The sequence below is a fragment of the Fundulus heteroclitus genome, chromosome 1, assembly GCF_011125445.2.
Source record: "Fundulus heteroclitus isolate FHET01 chromosome 1, MU-UCD_Fhet_4.1, whole genome shotgun sequence".
In the NCBI taxonomy this organism is placed as follows: Eukaryota; Metazoa; Chordata; class Actinopteri; order Cyprinodontiformes; family Fundulidae; genus Fundulus; species Fundulus heteroclitus.
In genome coordinates this window covers 11,237,938-11,255,046 of record NC_046361.1, presented here as the reverse complement: position 1 = coordinate 11,255,046, position 17,109 = coordinate 11,237,938, and the positions used below count along the sequence as shown (strand labels likewise).

General features: G+C 37.4%; 1 protein-coding gene across 1 annotated transcript in view; it reads left to right on the top strand.

Moving 5' to 3' along the window:
* nphp4 (nephronophthisis 4) overlaps positions 1–17,109 on the top strand; it is a 293,994-nt gene that overhangs the window by 258,131 nt on the left and 18,754 nt on the right. Inside the window, exons 20-22 of the mRNA XM_036133980.1 lie at positions 2,173–2,387; positions 13,279–13,468; positions 14,098–14,181. Of these exons, the coding sequence (XP_035989873.1) occupies positions 2,173–2,387; positions 13,279–13,468; positions 14,098–14,181 (489 nt within the window). The remainder of the gene's footprint in view (positions 1–2,172; positions 2,388–13,278; positions 13,469–14,097; positions 14,182–17,109) is intronic.

The following is a 17,109-nucleotide window of genomic DNA, read 5'->3' as shown; positions in this document are numbered from 1 at the left end:
CAGTAAATTATAGAATATTCTGCATAAAGATGGCAGTAGGCATTAGATAAGTTGGAGCACAGATCAATAATGTAGATTGTGAACAGGATCAGTCCTAAGACTGACTCTTTAGGTACGCCTTCTGTGACGTCGGGAAAGGAGGAACCAATTCCAGTGATGTGAATCCACTATGTCCTATTTGCCAAGTAATCTGCAAATCAAGAGACAGATTTTTTGGAGATGCTATTTTTAAAAAGAGTTTCTGATAATAGACTGTGATCCTCAGTATCAAATGGTTTGATAGGACAATAAACGGAGCAACACAAAAGCTTCTTGAATCCAATGCCTCAAACACATCATGAAAACCTTTTAGGGCAGCAGTAGCTGTGTGTTGCTACTTCCTAAAAATGCAAATTAAAGGGTGAGCCATTAAGTCAGGAGCCGCACTTAGAAAGAATGTACCATAACTATCAGGCCCAATTGATTGGGTTGATTTAGACTCTTGGTAGTTTCAGATAAATAGAATCCAGATTTAGCCTTCTTAATTATGAGAGTACATTTCTTGTAGAGCTGATGAAAAATAATCCAATCAGCCTTTATCTTAGTTGTTTGTGCCTTGGTCCAGGCATGAGCTCTTTCCAATTTCCAATTTCAGAGTTATGTGTGTCATACAATTCACTTGTGGGAGCATGTTTATTAATTAGCTTTAAGAATTCATAATGAAGAAAATTCCTAACTAACTCAACATTAACCAGGATGGACATTTGTTTCCACTCACAATTGGACAGGCTGAGTTGGGCTTTTTTATTAATTCGCTTGGATTCAGCAGATGACAGATAGAGTTTAGCTGCCTGAGGCTGATGACAACCAATCAAGGTTTAGATCCCCCACTAACACAAACTATGACAGTATTTTAAAGAACGTAGAGCGTTGGTTGCTACAGGCTGAGGAAAGCCTATAACATCCCATGACTGTAGGGGACTGTCTCTGCTGAAGTTTTCAAGTTTCAATGCCAAAAAGATCAAACTGTTTGGTAATAGATACAGAAATGAGGAGTGTTGCATTAAAAATGGTTTTTTTATATAAATGACTACACTGCCACCTTTCCTGGAGGATCGCAGCAGAAACGATTGTAAATGTTGATGGCAATATCACAACCTGAGAATGAGTTACTCAACCAAGTTTGAGACAACACTAGGTTACCTGGTACAGTTGTCTGTATGCACCTTTTTTTCTGGGGTACCACTATCCTTCAGAGAAGAGCCTGGGTTAGGCAGAACATCGCCTGATAGTAGAAATAAACAAAGGATAAAACATTTTTCAAAATGTCAAAAATGAAATTGTGACACTTTTGGAAGCATGTATCTAGTATTTAACTATTCCAAACATACCTGTTCTTTGCTGAGTAATTGTTTGTATCAGTGGGATTTTGTCAAAAAGTATCGGTTTTTAAAAGCTACTTTTTGATCCCAGACACTTGACTGAGAAGCAAAGTCTGCAGCACTAAGCCTGACTGTGTGCAAAGCACTATCCAAACAGCACTTTGTTCTGCAGAAAGAGCGCAATCAGAGGAGAAGCAGTCAGGTGTTAAAATGTGTCTTGAAATGGTCCCTGAAAGGTCATAGAGAAAATTATTGATACAGAGCAACCTGAGCTTTACCGGCTCCACTTTGGCTTTTGTTTCTACCAGTTGTGATGACATTTTCCTCTACAAAGTCATTAACTGAACAGTCAGCGCCATGAGTGTTAAAGTTATGATCTGTTGCTCCAGAGCACTGCACAGTAGATCAAGATTAATCATAAAGCTGCTCTGGGAACTGTCATAGCAGTGTAAATCAATGTTTAAATCAAGATTAAAAAGACATTTGGTCTGACTTTGACTGTTCTACTTAAACTGTTTATTGAAACATCACTAGTTTAAGTTTGTTTTTAAAATCATTAATATTTGCTTTTAGTTTACAGTTTCCTATGTTTTATTTTGTTTAAAATTTTCTACATTTTATTCCAACTTGCTTTTATTTTCCTATGTTTAAATAATGTAAAGCACTTTGCGTTGTCTTTGTACTGAAATGTGCTATACAAATAAATTTGCCTTGCCTACAGAGATCTCTTTGGGTGATGATAGCGTATAGTCGATGATACTATGAAACATTTATCAGTCCTTAGGTGTTTTTTTCTCTGTGTGTGTATCAGGATCGCAAACCAGCAGCTCGGTTGGTTGGAGAACATCAGCCCAGCAAAGAGTACAGCAAGGCAGAGGGAATTGCGAACATGCTGAGCCAGGCCATCACCACCCAGCACCTCCTCTATGCGAGCCTGGGCTCTGCTGAATTCATGGAGTTTGTCCTGAAGAATCCCTTCAACGTACCGCAGACGGTCACCATTCACTCTGATGACTCTGAGCTCAGGTAGGCTTCTTCACACAGTAAGTGTGGTGTCTGCCAGTTTTTTTTTTAGAAAAAACTAAATCTTCCCTCAGTTAATATGAAAATCCAAAGGTTTAAATTAAAATAAATAATAATAACTCAATGTTTATCGTCAAGGTAAAAGACTCTGTGGAAAAGCCCTTTTCATAACTAACATGTAAATGTCTCCTAAATGTTTTGTGTTCTATGGACACCAAATACAGTGGTATGTCCTTTATACTTAACATCCTTTATCCATGGTAGTTGCCGTTCACACTGAGCCTGGTTCTGCTGAAAGTTTCTTCGTGTTAAAGGGGAGTTTTCCTCTCCACTGTCGCTACATGCATGCTCAGTATGAGAGATTGCTGCAAAGTCAACATCACAATGCAAGTTGACTGTCCGCTGTGGCTATGCACTCATCCAGGAGAAGTGAATGCTGCAAGTCTATGACTTGATGCAATCTGCTGGGTTTCCTAGGATAGAAACATTTTGACCAATCAGTCTGGATGATTCAAAAGAAATTACTTTGTAAAGGGCCTTGAGACGATATGTTTTTGATGTTATATAAAAATTCTTGACTGAACTGAATTGAAATTGGACCCTTATTTTGAGATAGGTAGGAAGTATTTTTCAATTGTCCCGTTTTGTTGACAGAGTCTACTGAAAAAGGCTTTTATTCGGGCTGGTGGACAGCACAGACTTACAAAAGTCTTTAAAAAAAATCCAAATTATTGGACTGATCAAAGTTCAATTAGTCAACACTAAACAGAGTCTTTAGGACACAGTTTGAGATTTAGGAAACTGTTTTCTATTTGTGAAAACACAGAAAGGGTGCATTTTCAAAGCTTTTTTGGCTTTAGGACCACCTTAGAATTAGACAAGCAAAAAACCACAATGTGTGGACAAGACAAACCTGGACCGGAATATTCTACAGGGATTATAGATTTTTTCAGACATATTGAAGGGTTTGTGAAATGTTACAGGTTTTCCTTTAAAAGTAACAAAAATCTCGTCTCATTCTTGTGAAACCCTTTTTCCTGTCTCATCTTGTGAGCTTTATGTATTATTACACACCAATAAATTACTCATGCAGTGCTCACTAATGTGCCCACGTAACGCAGCGGATGCTGACTCTTCAAATCGGCACCTTTAACCACCATTATGATCGCTTCTTTCTTTCATCTGGAGGACATGTTCTCTGTGCTTTCCAAAAATACTTTCAAACTGTGATTATTCACACCACAGGGATATCAACCCAAAAGAGTTATGCAAGCATAGATTTTTTTTATTTTCACATTTATTCTTTCCATTAAATAATTGAAATAGCATTTTTGGGTGCACCTATGAACAATTCTCGTTCAAAAGTGTTCCTGGAACAATACAGGGAACCATCTACTGTAGTAGATTAACATTACTTGGTATTTTACCCCTTTTTTCTGTGCAAATCCAGCTGAAAGCTCAAAGATCAGTACTTTAGTGCCAGTTTTTGCTGTATTCTTTTGCTTATTGATCTCTCTTTTATACTTAATCTGTTGAACTTGTCCTTGTATATGTTTATGAGGGGTTTGGTCTCTTTATATTGCATTCCAACGATATTATTAGCCTGTTTAGTGTGACATATTGAACCATTTTATAGTCTTAAATGATTTTCTTTCGTTGTTTCCCAGCATTTTTACTTTTCTCATTAGTGGAAACAGGGCACCATGTTTGCTTAATATGTGTTTCCTCTTTTAAACTGGAAGGATGTTGTAAATTTATTGGTGGGTCTCCAATCTAACACACTAGGTGTGAACATGTGTTTTTTGCGCCGTATGTGTTTTCTGTTGTTAGATCGTAACAAGCCATGCTCCTACGTGAAGCTGTGTTCACACTTTTGGAATGTGTTTGCAATAGTGATGTTAAAGCTCAGGAGCCTATTTGTGCTTTGTTTTGGGGAATAATGTCGTATCCTCACACGTCAGACACTCCAGTGTGCCACACTGACAAGTTTGCTGTTTAACTCACAGCTAAACTATTCAAGTATATATAAAAAAAAGCCTCCACCCATTTCATCATACCATCAGTGAACGGTGGCAGCAATACTTTGTGAAGACAAGGTGGCCTATGATCGAAGCATCATCACCAGAATAAAACTTGCTGTCAAGGTGGTTGTATTCAATAGGAGTCAGACTAATATGTCTAAATCTGAGGAAAATGGAGACACCAAAAAAGATGCATAGACAGAGATGATCAGGGAAAACCCTGAGTCTTACGGTAAGTTTAGTCAAAAATTTACTTTTCAAACCCAGTCTTAAAAGCAGACTGTCTTTCTTTGATTAACAGTATTCAACAACTTCAAACATTGCAATGAAACTAAACCTTGTATTTTTTCCACCAGAAGAAAACATATTCATTAAAAATGTTTGTGAGAGAATTTCACTGGAACCAGTGGTAATCCACAATAAAGGCTTTCATCTCACATGCTGATTAAATCTTTAAAAAGTAGAACCAAGCATTGTTACTCTGAATGGCACATATATGCCAGTGTTCAGTTGATTCCATGTTCTTGTGTCATTCGTCCTTCCTTTTTCATTTATTTCAATTAATTCACGTTTTTTTTCTGGCCTTTTCATTTGTTGTCAGATGCAGCGATTATGGAGATTTTAGATTACAATTAAACGTGCCTACGATGACAGGACTTTGGGACTCACATGATTGATTTTTTTTTTCTTCAACTTCAAGTTTACATATTGAAGAACAGTCCTCTTCACCAGTACATTCTTTCTCTCTGGTTTATTCTTTTTACTTTGTGCCTCTGGGCCGTACTTGTCATGGAGCTATGAACTGTGAGCAATTCCCTGAGGCAAAGTCTGCTGAAACGCAGACTCTCAGATAGTGTTACACCAGGGCTCAAAACCTCTCAGAGAGAGTCCCGATACAGCTGACAATTTGACAGTCTGTCCTCGCAGTATTCGCTGGAGCCGGCCTCAGACATTGTACGTGTGGACATGAGCATTACAAATAAGTACGCCAGCATGTGACATTAGATAATTCAGGTCGTCTAAAAAGATGATGATTATTTGAGGGTAATGTCTTACGTTCCTGTTAACACTGATAAAGGAGATCATTTCAGTTTTCAATAATGTTTCTATGTGGCATTATGTTTCGGCATATTATCCACAGAAACCCAACAGCCCCCGCAAATAAAGGTGATTCTCTCGTCTTCAGAAACACAAACATGTCCTTGACACAGATGCATCTATAATACTGGTGATGTGCTACATAACCTCTTTAATCCAAACACAGCAGCCATTATTCTTGATGTTTTTGAATCGTTCTCCCCTCGTATCCGCGCCGTGCCTGTGTCTTTTCATGTAGCATCATTGCTAAGCTCCCTTTCGCAGAGTCTTTTGTTTTGGATTCTGATCATGCCTGAGCTTTGGATTAACATATATCAGGTTGATCAACAAAGGCAGCAGCGCACCATGGATAAATCATTATGGCATTAGCCCGACCACTGGGCCTACTCTAATTGAGAGTCATCAATCCCACTATCTGTCCTCTCTCTGGCTTAGCACCCTCTTTGTTTATTTATTTTCTTGATGAGGCAATGTGACAATTTACACAAGGCGCTTTCACCTTTACCAAGTGCCAGAATGTGTGGATGAGGAGTGAAAGTTTTGCACCATCGGGCGTGCATCTTTTTGCAGCCTCTGGGTTTCATCAGTACATTTGACAACAGTCCGTTAAAAATGGGATTCTTCTTTCATTTTCTGATAACACATCTACATGGACACATTTTATTTGTAATCTCCGTGCACAACACCCTTTTAGAAATGCTAAAAACAGATTAATTACCCTGCCACACCACTAGGAAGCGCTAGGTTCTTTGAAACTCAAAGACGTCCACATTGTAACAAACACTTCTTGCTTAAAAAGGCACCACCGCTAAATAAAACTTGTGGAAATGCTATGACTGAAATATTCATATCCACATACGACAAGATCCAACTGTTGCTTCTGCTGACTTTGAATAATAAACACTACTATGAACTGGTCAGCATCCATTATGCTGTGCACATGTGCATTCATTTCTAATAATTGCAGTCATGCCCAGTGATGTCAGGGCTTCCCCAGACAAACAGATTCAGTTTTTCCTGTGTACACGACAATGAAGCCCGTTTCTAAATCATGTCGTTGTCAGAGAAATTGTGCCCCATTGTGGTGTCGACAAATTATAGAGGTGCAACCAACCATTTCAACCAAAATATGTTGCCATGTTAGCAGGGCTTTAAAGTTCACTAAGTACAGGGTATATTTTATGTCCCTATGATATTTTATTACAGATAAGAAAGCCTGCTATATGTCGAGATCTAATGTGTTTTGGTTACGCTGGTCTGCATAGAAGGGAATAAAGACAATAATTCCAACAATGGTTTTACAAAGTTTATGTCAAGCTCGATTAAACCTGCAATGTCTTAGTAATTGGATTTGTAGATTTTTTTTTTACACCTGCAATTGAACACAAATTTAGGTTTTAAAGATTTCAGTTTCAGTGGTTCATTTGAGTTTAAGTTGTGTAAGAAATTCTTTGTTGAAGAAATTACTTAAATAACTTCAAGCATCCATAAAGTTGATTTCCTATTTGTTAAAATCATATGCAGATATGTTGAATTATTCAAACACAATCACTGTGGTCCGATTAGGACACACAACCATTGATTCCAGAGTCGTGAGCCAGGTAGTGTTACCGAGGTATACCAAATTCACTGAAGTTTTGGTAACTTAAGAGTCTAATGAGTCTGCGTGGCGTATTGTGTGAAACAGGACCCTCACTCATTTGGTTGCCTGTTGGACGCCACAGCAGATTCCTCAAACTATGGACATCCTAATCGAGATTTTCCCAGTAATGGTCCAGGAGATTTCAGATACCGAATAACAGCCTGATGCTTTATTACAATCAGTGCTATAAAACTCAGTAGCTTTAAAAAAAAAAAACACATACATTCAAATTCATATTAATTATGATTGAATTGCCTATCAAACATTTCTAGGATAATCAGTGATTTTATATGATACGTTATTCTATTAGTGGAACAGAAAATTACAGTGTTTCATCAGTATTACATATTAGTATTATGTTTTTTTTACCCCTTGTTAACTTACCAATGACTTTCCCAGAGCTGTAACTTAAGTTTTTATCCCAACCTGAGTCTCTGATCTATTTTGCTGCCCAGACTTTTAATGCGTTTAAGAAAGCTGAATATTCAATAAATGTATATTATAGAATATTATGCTAACCCTAGCATGTTTACTCTTTTTTTTTTTTAAAAAGTCACATTGCTAATTCAGCTCATTTTCATGTATTAGCCTCTTAAGTCATTAAGGACAAATATGCAGTTCTAAAATGTTCTTGGAAGTGGACATTTTTGTCCTGAGACTCAGGAGTGCATTAAACCTAAATCAAATTAGAAAAAAAAATTTTTGGCTGTACTTTGAGACATTCAAGACTGATTGAAAAAGTTCCTACTCACTGTTTTCTTTCTCATAAATAACATATCATGTAATTAAACTGCATTTAAAGTTTTAAGATCCTCAATCATTTTGAATGAGCAGCATTGAAGGTGTTTAAGACATTGTAAAATTAAAAATTTAAATTTTCATAGCCTATTTTCTGGAAATATACTTTTTCTCCATTAATACCTGGGAAGAGTAGTGTTTTATTTATTTATTCATTACAATTTCCCATTCGGTTTTTACGTGGACCAAAAATTGAATTCCAACATTTATTTGTCTAAATGAAACCAATCTTTCCAAAAAGATGCATGAAGGCCGCGCTAAGTGTAAATTAGCGCTTATCAGGAAAACAGTAGGGTGACATGCATATCATTTCAAACTCTGCAAGAAGCCCAACATTTTGCTCAACATGCCAAAAATATACAGTAACATTTCAAACATGTTCCTAATAAATCTCAAAGGGAACATTGTGTTCTCTCAAAAATATAGACGCATAAACCAGGCAGATAAACAATTCTGCTACCACCAGTAAAATGCTAAGAGGTTATTCCACGACAACAAAGCTTGTCTGTCAAAGGGAATACAATTTAAATATTAAACTAAATCAATGACAGTCAATTCTTACACAGCTTACACAACTCCAGAAATGTTTCAGGCAAAAAGAAGTTAGCTGTGAACTGGGCTGGGTGATAAATTGATTTAATCGATTAATTTGAAGTTACAGTTTATTAAGATTTGATTTTTGGAAAATCGAGATTTAGTTTTTGGAAAACTGAGGTTTTATTTTGCAAATGCACTCATTGGGCTTCCACAAAGAGAATATTTCAGCAATGCTGAATATGTTTAGGAAACTATATTGTGAAAATATTTTAAAGGGGAAACCTATTTTTACCACAATACGAGACAGTTTAATATATTCATTTATTGTTTTTCGAGTCAGTTTAAAGTTACAAAAGTGAAGTGAAGCCTGTTCTTAGCTCATTGTGTAACACAACCAGCAGTAAGCATTTTGTTATATTTGGTTCTTCTCTTGATTCTTCTTCATATTTTGTTATATTCTCATTGTTTACAATGACAGGACCTGCCATCCTGTTTTCCAAGCATGTTTCACAGCTTGTTTTCAGTTGCACTTTGAAGTCAGGTCAACTCCCAGATGAAATGCTTGAGCAAAAGGAGAAAACAAATAAATAAATGAATTGGATTTTGTTTAATAAAATCGGATATTTTATTTTGAAGCCATATTGCCTAGCCATAGCTGTGCATGTAATTCCTTCATCCGTATTTCTGCCGTTTTCCTCTCCGTGTCAGTGGGGAAACAAAACTGTCTGTGATATCTGTGTTGGGCTACACGAGTAGCAGTTTGGTCAGACGACTAAGGTTGCTCTGTTGTCGCTTCCTCATCAATATTTCAGCCAATGTTTGACAAGCAGGTTCCTCGAGAACCGGGGAGGGAGCCTTGGGTCAGGTCTTTATTCTACAGAAACAAACAAGAAAGAAGGCTGACCCTCACCCACAATTCCAGCATCCGTCTTTGAAGACAGAGTACTCAGTGAAAGGCTAAGCTAGCCGTATCTTTGATGTCGACAGTTGTTTTCAAGCCCAGAGGCTCCTCTTGATGTAGAGGACACGTTTGCTACCTGTTGCCATCCATTTTGTTGGGATTTTACACTTTGCCTGACACAGCCCAGTGTGGCGAAAGACTGATGGCTAACAGACTGTGTGTTTCCTCTGAGCTATGTAATTCCTCTACCTCTGTGCTGTTTTCAGCTCCGCATTTCTGTCCTCTTATTCTTTTAGTTGTCGGTTTCTCATTCTTTGCTGTTTTTTCCTTTATTTAAACATTAATCAGCCAACGGTTTCTAATGAAAACTCGCAGGTGAAACAAACATCCCAGAAACCTTCTTTGTTGCCTTAGCCAAGAGCGAAATGTTTTATTCAAAGCGCACTGTGGGAATATTCACATACATTTCATAGAATTGACTGTAGCATCTTTGCCTAATGTTGGCAAGATGGAGCTCTAAAAAATTTAAAAACTCCCTGTCTCCTATTGAGAGAAATTTCCCTCTCCACTCCCCTCGCTTCAAACCTTTGAAGTTTAAATCAGCCGTTGCCTGAATGCGTCTGTGTGTGAAATCTTTTGCATATAAAGAGAAAAGAAGGAAGTAGATAAGACATTTTGGTCTGCTGGAATGGGTTATCGCATTCTGGTCGTCATTCCCTGGAAATCCATTTATTAGGGGAGCGAACTGAGGCCTTTTCTGACCTCTTTATGCCTTTTCCATGCCCACTGTCACAATTTTAAAGCTAATAAGTGTGTGGGAGAAGTGTAAACGCTTGGTTTAAGCTTTTGCGGCACCAGTAGCCTTTATTTATCAGTAGCTTGACAGGAGGAAGGGCATAGAGAGAAGGGGACGACATGCAATAAAAGGCCGGGAGGTTGAGAATCGAACCCACTCTTTTCCATTAAGACACATTACAAACACAAACTTCAATGTATTTTATTTTTCTTTTATGTGAAGTGGCAACACAAAGAAGAGTCTAATTGGGAAGTAGAAAGAAAGTTAGGCTTTGTCTTCAAAGTTACTTTAATTTACAAATTAGAATGGGACAAATGTGGAGAGTATATTTGTATTCAGCCCTCCTGAGTGAGCTGCAAGTCTTTTATATATATATGTATATATATATATGTATATATATATATATATATATGTATATATATATATATATATATATATATATATATATATATATATATATATATATATATATATATATATATTAACAGATCCTATTCTTTCCTTTTACAATTTTAGAGTCACTATGTAACTAGAGGATTCAGGTATTGTCATAATCAGATAAATACAACAAGCATCAAACATTTGAATTGATGTTTCACTTTTGTGGGAGTGTAAAAAGTGTTTTTCTGGAATTTTAATGTAACCCTCTTCAGAGTTTAACTTGTTTCAGTTCATCATGAAAGGAATTGTTCAAATGAAATAACACAACCATTTTTAAAATTGGATTATAAATTATTGGATTATTGGATTGCATTATAAACAAAACAACTTCTGAGTTCATTTTATATTGTCTTGTTTTGAACAGGGTTTGGTCACAATTTCTAAGTTTCTTCTTTATAACCTCAAACACTCTTTGAGCATTATTAAGCATTTTATTAAGACATGGTTTTATTGGGAGCACAATAGTCATCTTCAACAATTCATATTCACCTCTTTCGCAAATGTTCACTTTTTTTTTAAAGTGAACTTTTGATTATTCTATATGCACTTCTTTCCCAAACTTCTACATCCAAATCCAAAATTTTGCCACGAGGGCAAAGATCATGAACAAAATTTAAATCTGTTTTTGTTTTTTTGTTTTTAACTCCTCAACAACAAACTAAAAACACAACATTTTAATCAGAGTAACAAATTAGTCAGACTTCCCTAGATAAGGCATCAGTAAATCTCTGTAGATCCAAAATGTAACAATTTTCTAAAGTTTTTGGGTGGATTGTTTTTTTACTTTCTTACCCTTGAAAATGTTTGAAAGGATCACCCTATCTTTGAAATTGCTTGTTTTGTTCCACTGAGTTTAATGTATGGGAGTGGGAAAATCTGCTTTTGAATAAAAGTTGCTAGATGTTTTTGACTGATTTATTTACTATAAAATTAAAATGGTGTGTTAATGAGTGATTGATTGTGTTCTTTCCCATATTTTCCAGGTTTAATTAGTCTGCATGCTAGACCATTTTCAATTATGCAAGGCATAATTGAAAATGTATTTTACTTTTTATCTGCTATTTGTTTGAATACTCATTTGAGTACCCAGATAAAAAATGTTTGCGTACAAATTAATAGATATTTAGTTGTATCTAAATTACATCAAACCCTTTTTTTTAACATTTTTAATTTGTTATCTGATTAATTTCCATTAGATTAGTTTTTTCTGAGCAAAGCATTTTACTGTCATCAACAAACAACAAATTTGAACAACTTTTAATACATGTCATATGTAGGGTGACCATATTTTCATTTGGGAAAACCAGGACACATTGGAGCGGGGGTGGGGGGGGGGTGATCTCTGTACCCATGGATACCCATGGATGCACTCACTTAACATAGGCCTACGTAATCCTACAATAACATGATATTTACAGTTGGTTTATTAAAAATGCTTTTCAGTAAAAGTCAACAGCAATAACTCCAATAACAAATGATAACTTTATTCAAAATGTATTTATTAAAAAATGCTTAACAATTCCTGTAATGAATGAATAGCACAATAAAGGCCTCCCATTTGTCTCGACCCGGTCTGAAAGCGGGGAAACTCTTGTAAATCGTCGGTAAAAATACATTTGCGCTTCGGCATGTTGTTGGCGTACTGACAGCCACGCTATCTATCTTCTGATTAAGAACAGGGCTGCCCGCACTGACGCGGCTCAGGGATTACGTCACACGCAGCGCTGTGCGCAGTGCCCTAGTGCCTGTCAATTTAATGGAAGGTAATTTAAAAAAACAGGACATTTCCTCACTTTCTAAAAAAAACCCGGGACGCCCGGGACTGGACGTGAAATACGGACATGTCCCGGGAAATACGGACGTTTGGTCACCCTAGTCATATGTTATATATATATATATATATATATATATATATATATATATATATATATATATATATATATATATATATATTAATGTGATTAATATAAACAAATAAATGTATCTACCAGAGCATTTTGTAGGTGTCCTGACATAGTAACAAACTCTGAATAATAATTGTCTCACAACAGAGCTTGAAACTTTGGTCAGACACAGAAATGTTGATTAGATTTACAGTTTATAGTTTGGTAAGTCATTGATTTTAGGCCTATCTTCCACAGCATGTTGCCGCTTGAAATGAAAAACAAAATGAGTCTAACACTGCCGAGTGTTTGACTTACTTGGGTTCTTAATACCCATTCATGCTGAGGTTTTCTCCTAAACGTACATTTTGATTTACAAATATATATCTAATTTTCTAAAAATGTTCAGATATATGCTTTTAAAAATGTAATGTACCTTATCTGGTACATTTTACAGTTTTCCCCTCAGAGAGAGCAGCTGGTTTTATTGGCTTTAGTTTGCCTTTTAATACAAGGCGTTTTCTGAAGATGGAGCACAGGTTGCTCCTCTGTGCCGGCCGTCCCACTTGTCCTCATGGGTCACTCTACAGAAACACAAATCAGATATTTCTTTGGTCTGTTCAGCTCTAAAAGATCTCACAATCTCACAGTGCATTTAACTATAGAGGTTTTTTTTTTACCCATCATATAACCCGTCTCATTGTGATCCCGGATGGCTTCGAAAAATATGTAAAATCTCGCTTTGATCACATTTCTGTCCTTTAATCTTTCATCCAGTGTCATCACTGACACCGAGGAGTGGCGATACTTCAAAGCACTAACGAAAACCTCTACCCCACTGGAGGAGAACATGTTTCACGTGGAAGAAGGAGCTCCTGGTCCCAGGGTTTATCTCCGGCCCAAAGAAAGTGTCCACATTCCCCTCAAGTACCAGAGCTTCCTGTGCAACCACACCATAGCTGTCCAGGTAAGATTCAGATCTGAGGGTGACTTTGATCCATCTTTTATCAAGGTTTTTCCTTTTTTTTGCTTTTTTTTTTAGTATTTCAATCTAATATTGAATCTTAAAGTTTGAAAAGATTCTTTTTCTCTTATTTTGTTCTTTGAAACAGACGTCATGTTGTTGTGATGCCACTGAGAGAACTCAAAGCAACCTCTGAACACTTTTTTTCCCCCTCACACTTGTTTAAGTATATTAACATCTTTTAAAATATACTCGTCTTGAGCTGATCAAACATGTGTCCTAGCAGCAAGTAAATAATGGAAAAAAAGGTGGAATAAGGATAAGATTACAGGAAAATGTCAGCACGTCTCGGAGTTTATTAATCACGGCTGGTCTGTTTCACGGAAGCTCTGGCTTTTATTTTATTTACTCTCGCAAGTATGGTTCAAAACAAGTGTCACTTACATCAGCTGTTGTTGAATCCTCGGTGGATCGCTGTTGACGTTAGCCTCTTAGGTTGTGTTCTGTTTGTTGTTATCATTTGCAGTTTTCTCCCAGGATGTGTAAATGTCGTATTTCCTGTGTGTAAATTCGTGGTTATATGTAGATGCTCGGTTTTGATAACGATTTGTGTTTTTATCAAATCCTTACAGGGACCAAGTTTCCTGCCTATAGGCAAAGGTTCCCAGATGGCCAAGAAGAATCTGTCCAGCATTATTAATGCCAAAATGATCAAGGTACACAGAGTCCCATTACACCCTGTGCAATATTTTTTGCGGGATCCTAAACCATTTTTATCTACATCTGCAGATTTTTGCCTCATTATCTCTGATGTGCATGGGTTTTCTCTTTTGAGAAACCTTTTATCTGAAATGATTAATCTTGGGGAAAAAATATTTCTTAAACTGCAAATAAGAAACTATATGCCTACTGTATTTGTTACATAAGGTCTTTATGGGTTACAAACGGCAAAAGATGACGAATACGCCTAAACCCAGACGCAGAATAGATGTTTGAATTGGGAGCTTTATTAGGATTTATCTTAAGCTTCACACAAACCCCTGAAAACTCCCTGAGCAATGCCAGGATGCAATCTCTTCCGTTCTCATTCTTTTCCACATAGACAGTTTGAAGTGGCAGCTATTAATAAAAGTTACACTAGCCAGACACAACGGAAGAGTCAGATTGTGTGATTAAAATTACTTCCCTTGATTAGTCTCTTTTCAGTGATTGTGTTTACTCTATAACTGTGGAAAACCATGGTGGACAGTGGAATTAGCCTCATCTTCATTTGGCTGTAGTTGCTGTGCCTTGTAAAAGTACTTATGTCCCTGTAACTTTTCCACATTTTGTCACATCACAGCAAAAAGGTAAATGTATTTTGTATATATTTTATTGGATATAGCAACACCAAAGTACTGCATAACTGTAAAGAGGAAAGAAAAGTCTGCACGGTGTCTCAGAATGTTTCACAGATAAAAATCTGCAGTGTGTAGACTGAGACACAACTTTGTAGAACCAGATTTTTGCTGCAGTTACATTCTTTGGTCTTTTGCTCTATGTCTTGCACATCTAGTGACTGAAATATTTTACCTATTCTGATTTGCAAAATAGCTCCGGTTCAGTCAGGTTGGATTCAGGGCATCTATGAACATAAGTTTTCAAGTCACCAGAGCATTTTCTTCTTCTAGATTGCTGTGTCTACTCCCAGGTCACTCTTAGGAGTGCCGTGAATCCGTTTCTGTGATAACATGCCACCTGTGCAACAAGTCCAATCTAGAAATGTCCTCACGCCTAAATAATTAGTGATATTATAACAAATTAGAAGTAATTGGGGATGACAGCAACTCAGCCACGAAGTGGTAGGACAATTAAAGGAGTGAGGGCAGCAAATGCTGAGGAGCACAGGCTGAGAGCTTTCTGCAGACTCAATCTTTATAGATCTCCAACAATTCCTGGGGCCTTCAGCTTAGCTCAACAACGGTGCATAGAGAAATTCATGGAAAAGGATTTCATGGCCAAGCAGCTGCATCTAAGCCGTACATCACCAAGGGCAATGCAAAGCATCGGATGCAGCGTTGTAAACCACACAGCCACTGGACTCTAGAGCAGTGTAAGTGACGAGTCATGCTTTTCCACCGTTCAATCTGATGGACAGGTTTGGTGGTTGTCAGACGAACAGTACTTCTCTGACTGTATGTTGCCAAATGTAGCGTTTGGTGGATTCTGGTGTGGGGTTGTTTCATAGGAGCTGGGCTTCCCCCCCTTAGTTCCAGTGAAAGGAACTCTGAATGATTCAGCATACCAAGAGATTTTGAACACTTCCTCCTCCAACATGACACCAGAGCACAAAGCCAGGTCCATAAAGACATGGTTTTAACCCGACAGAGCAGCTTTGGAATAAATTAGAGTGGAGACTGAGAGCCAGTCCCTCTCATCCAACATCAGTGTATGACCTCACGAATGGTCAAAGATACACGTAAACACGTCCCTAAAACTTGTGGACAGCCTTTCCAGAAGAGTTAAAGGTGTTATAGCTGCAAATGGTGGACACATTTCACATTGAGCCCCATGTCCCAGTAAAGGGATGCCACTTAATTTCATATGAGTCAAGGCAGCTGAGTGAATACTTTTGGCAATATAGTGTAAAAGTTATATGCCACTTTGTGTTGTTCCAATAAATAAAATTATCAATAAAATACATTGAAGTTTGTGATTGTTCCAGCAAAATAAACACTTTACTTTAATGGACCGCATAATAAGCTGTTATGCAATTGTTACAATTTAAGATGTTGAAATAATAGAGAGAAGATTGTAAATGGGCCATTGTTAGCTATAAGAGTCTAAGCTCATGGTGTGTTCTGCTGCGACAGCCTGCCGCAGCCGTTAACAAAATGTTGACATGCTTCTCATGATTCTATACAAACACAGAACTGGGCGATGTATGTATCTGAAGACTTGAGCTTTGATCCTCTACAAACAGCATCTTCAAAACCCCTCCCCAACCTGCATTACACCACGAGCCTCCTGGTGTTCATATGCGGTCGTTTGAAGTGATCACATTTACACAGGCTGATAAATATGTGCCCGTCTGCCAAGTGCCCCCTTCGCTTTGTGTGTTTTTGTGCCGGTCAACATTGAAGCACTGAGCAAAAAACAACAACAACAACAAAATAATGCCAACAGGTCAAAGAGGTCAGGTCTGGATTAAATCTGTATCCCGCTAAAACTGACAAGTCCCAACAGCAGAGCTGTCAATATGCCAGCTTTGGCCCTGCTGTCAGTCAGCATACATCGCCAGAGCCAGATATAGGCCACAACTGCAGGTCAGCATGTGGCCTCAAAGCTGACACATCCACCGTTCGGACAACTGCTCCGCCTTCAGTGAGCAAATTGTTGTTGAATCAGAGGACTGGGTAAGTTCAGCTAATAGGGATTTTTTATTTGCTACTGAGGATTGTTGCATTATACTAAAGAAAAGATTATTGTCACTGTTTTTATAATGTATAATGGTGAGAATTTCTATGCTGTGAACATTACACTGGAATATCGACTAACCAAGTTTTCCAATTTCATGTTGCACAAGAAGCATAAACAGGAGAGGAGCTTAAGTTAAAGTTGAGGAGATTCGAGGTCTGTGATGACCTGTGCAAAGATCTCAGACT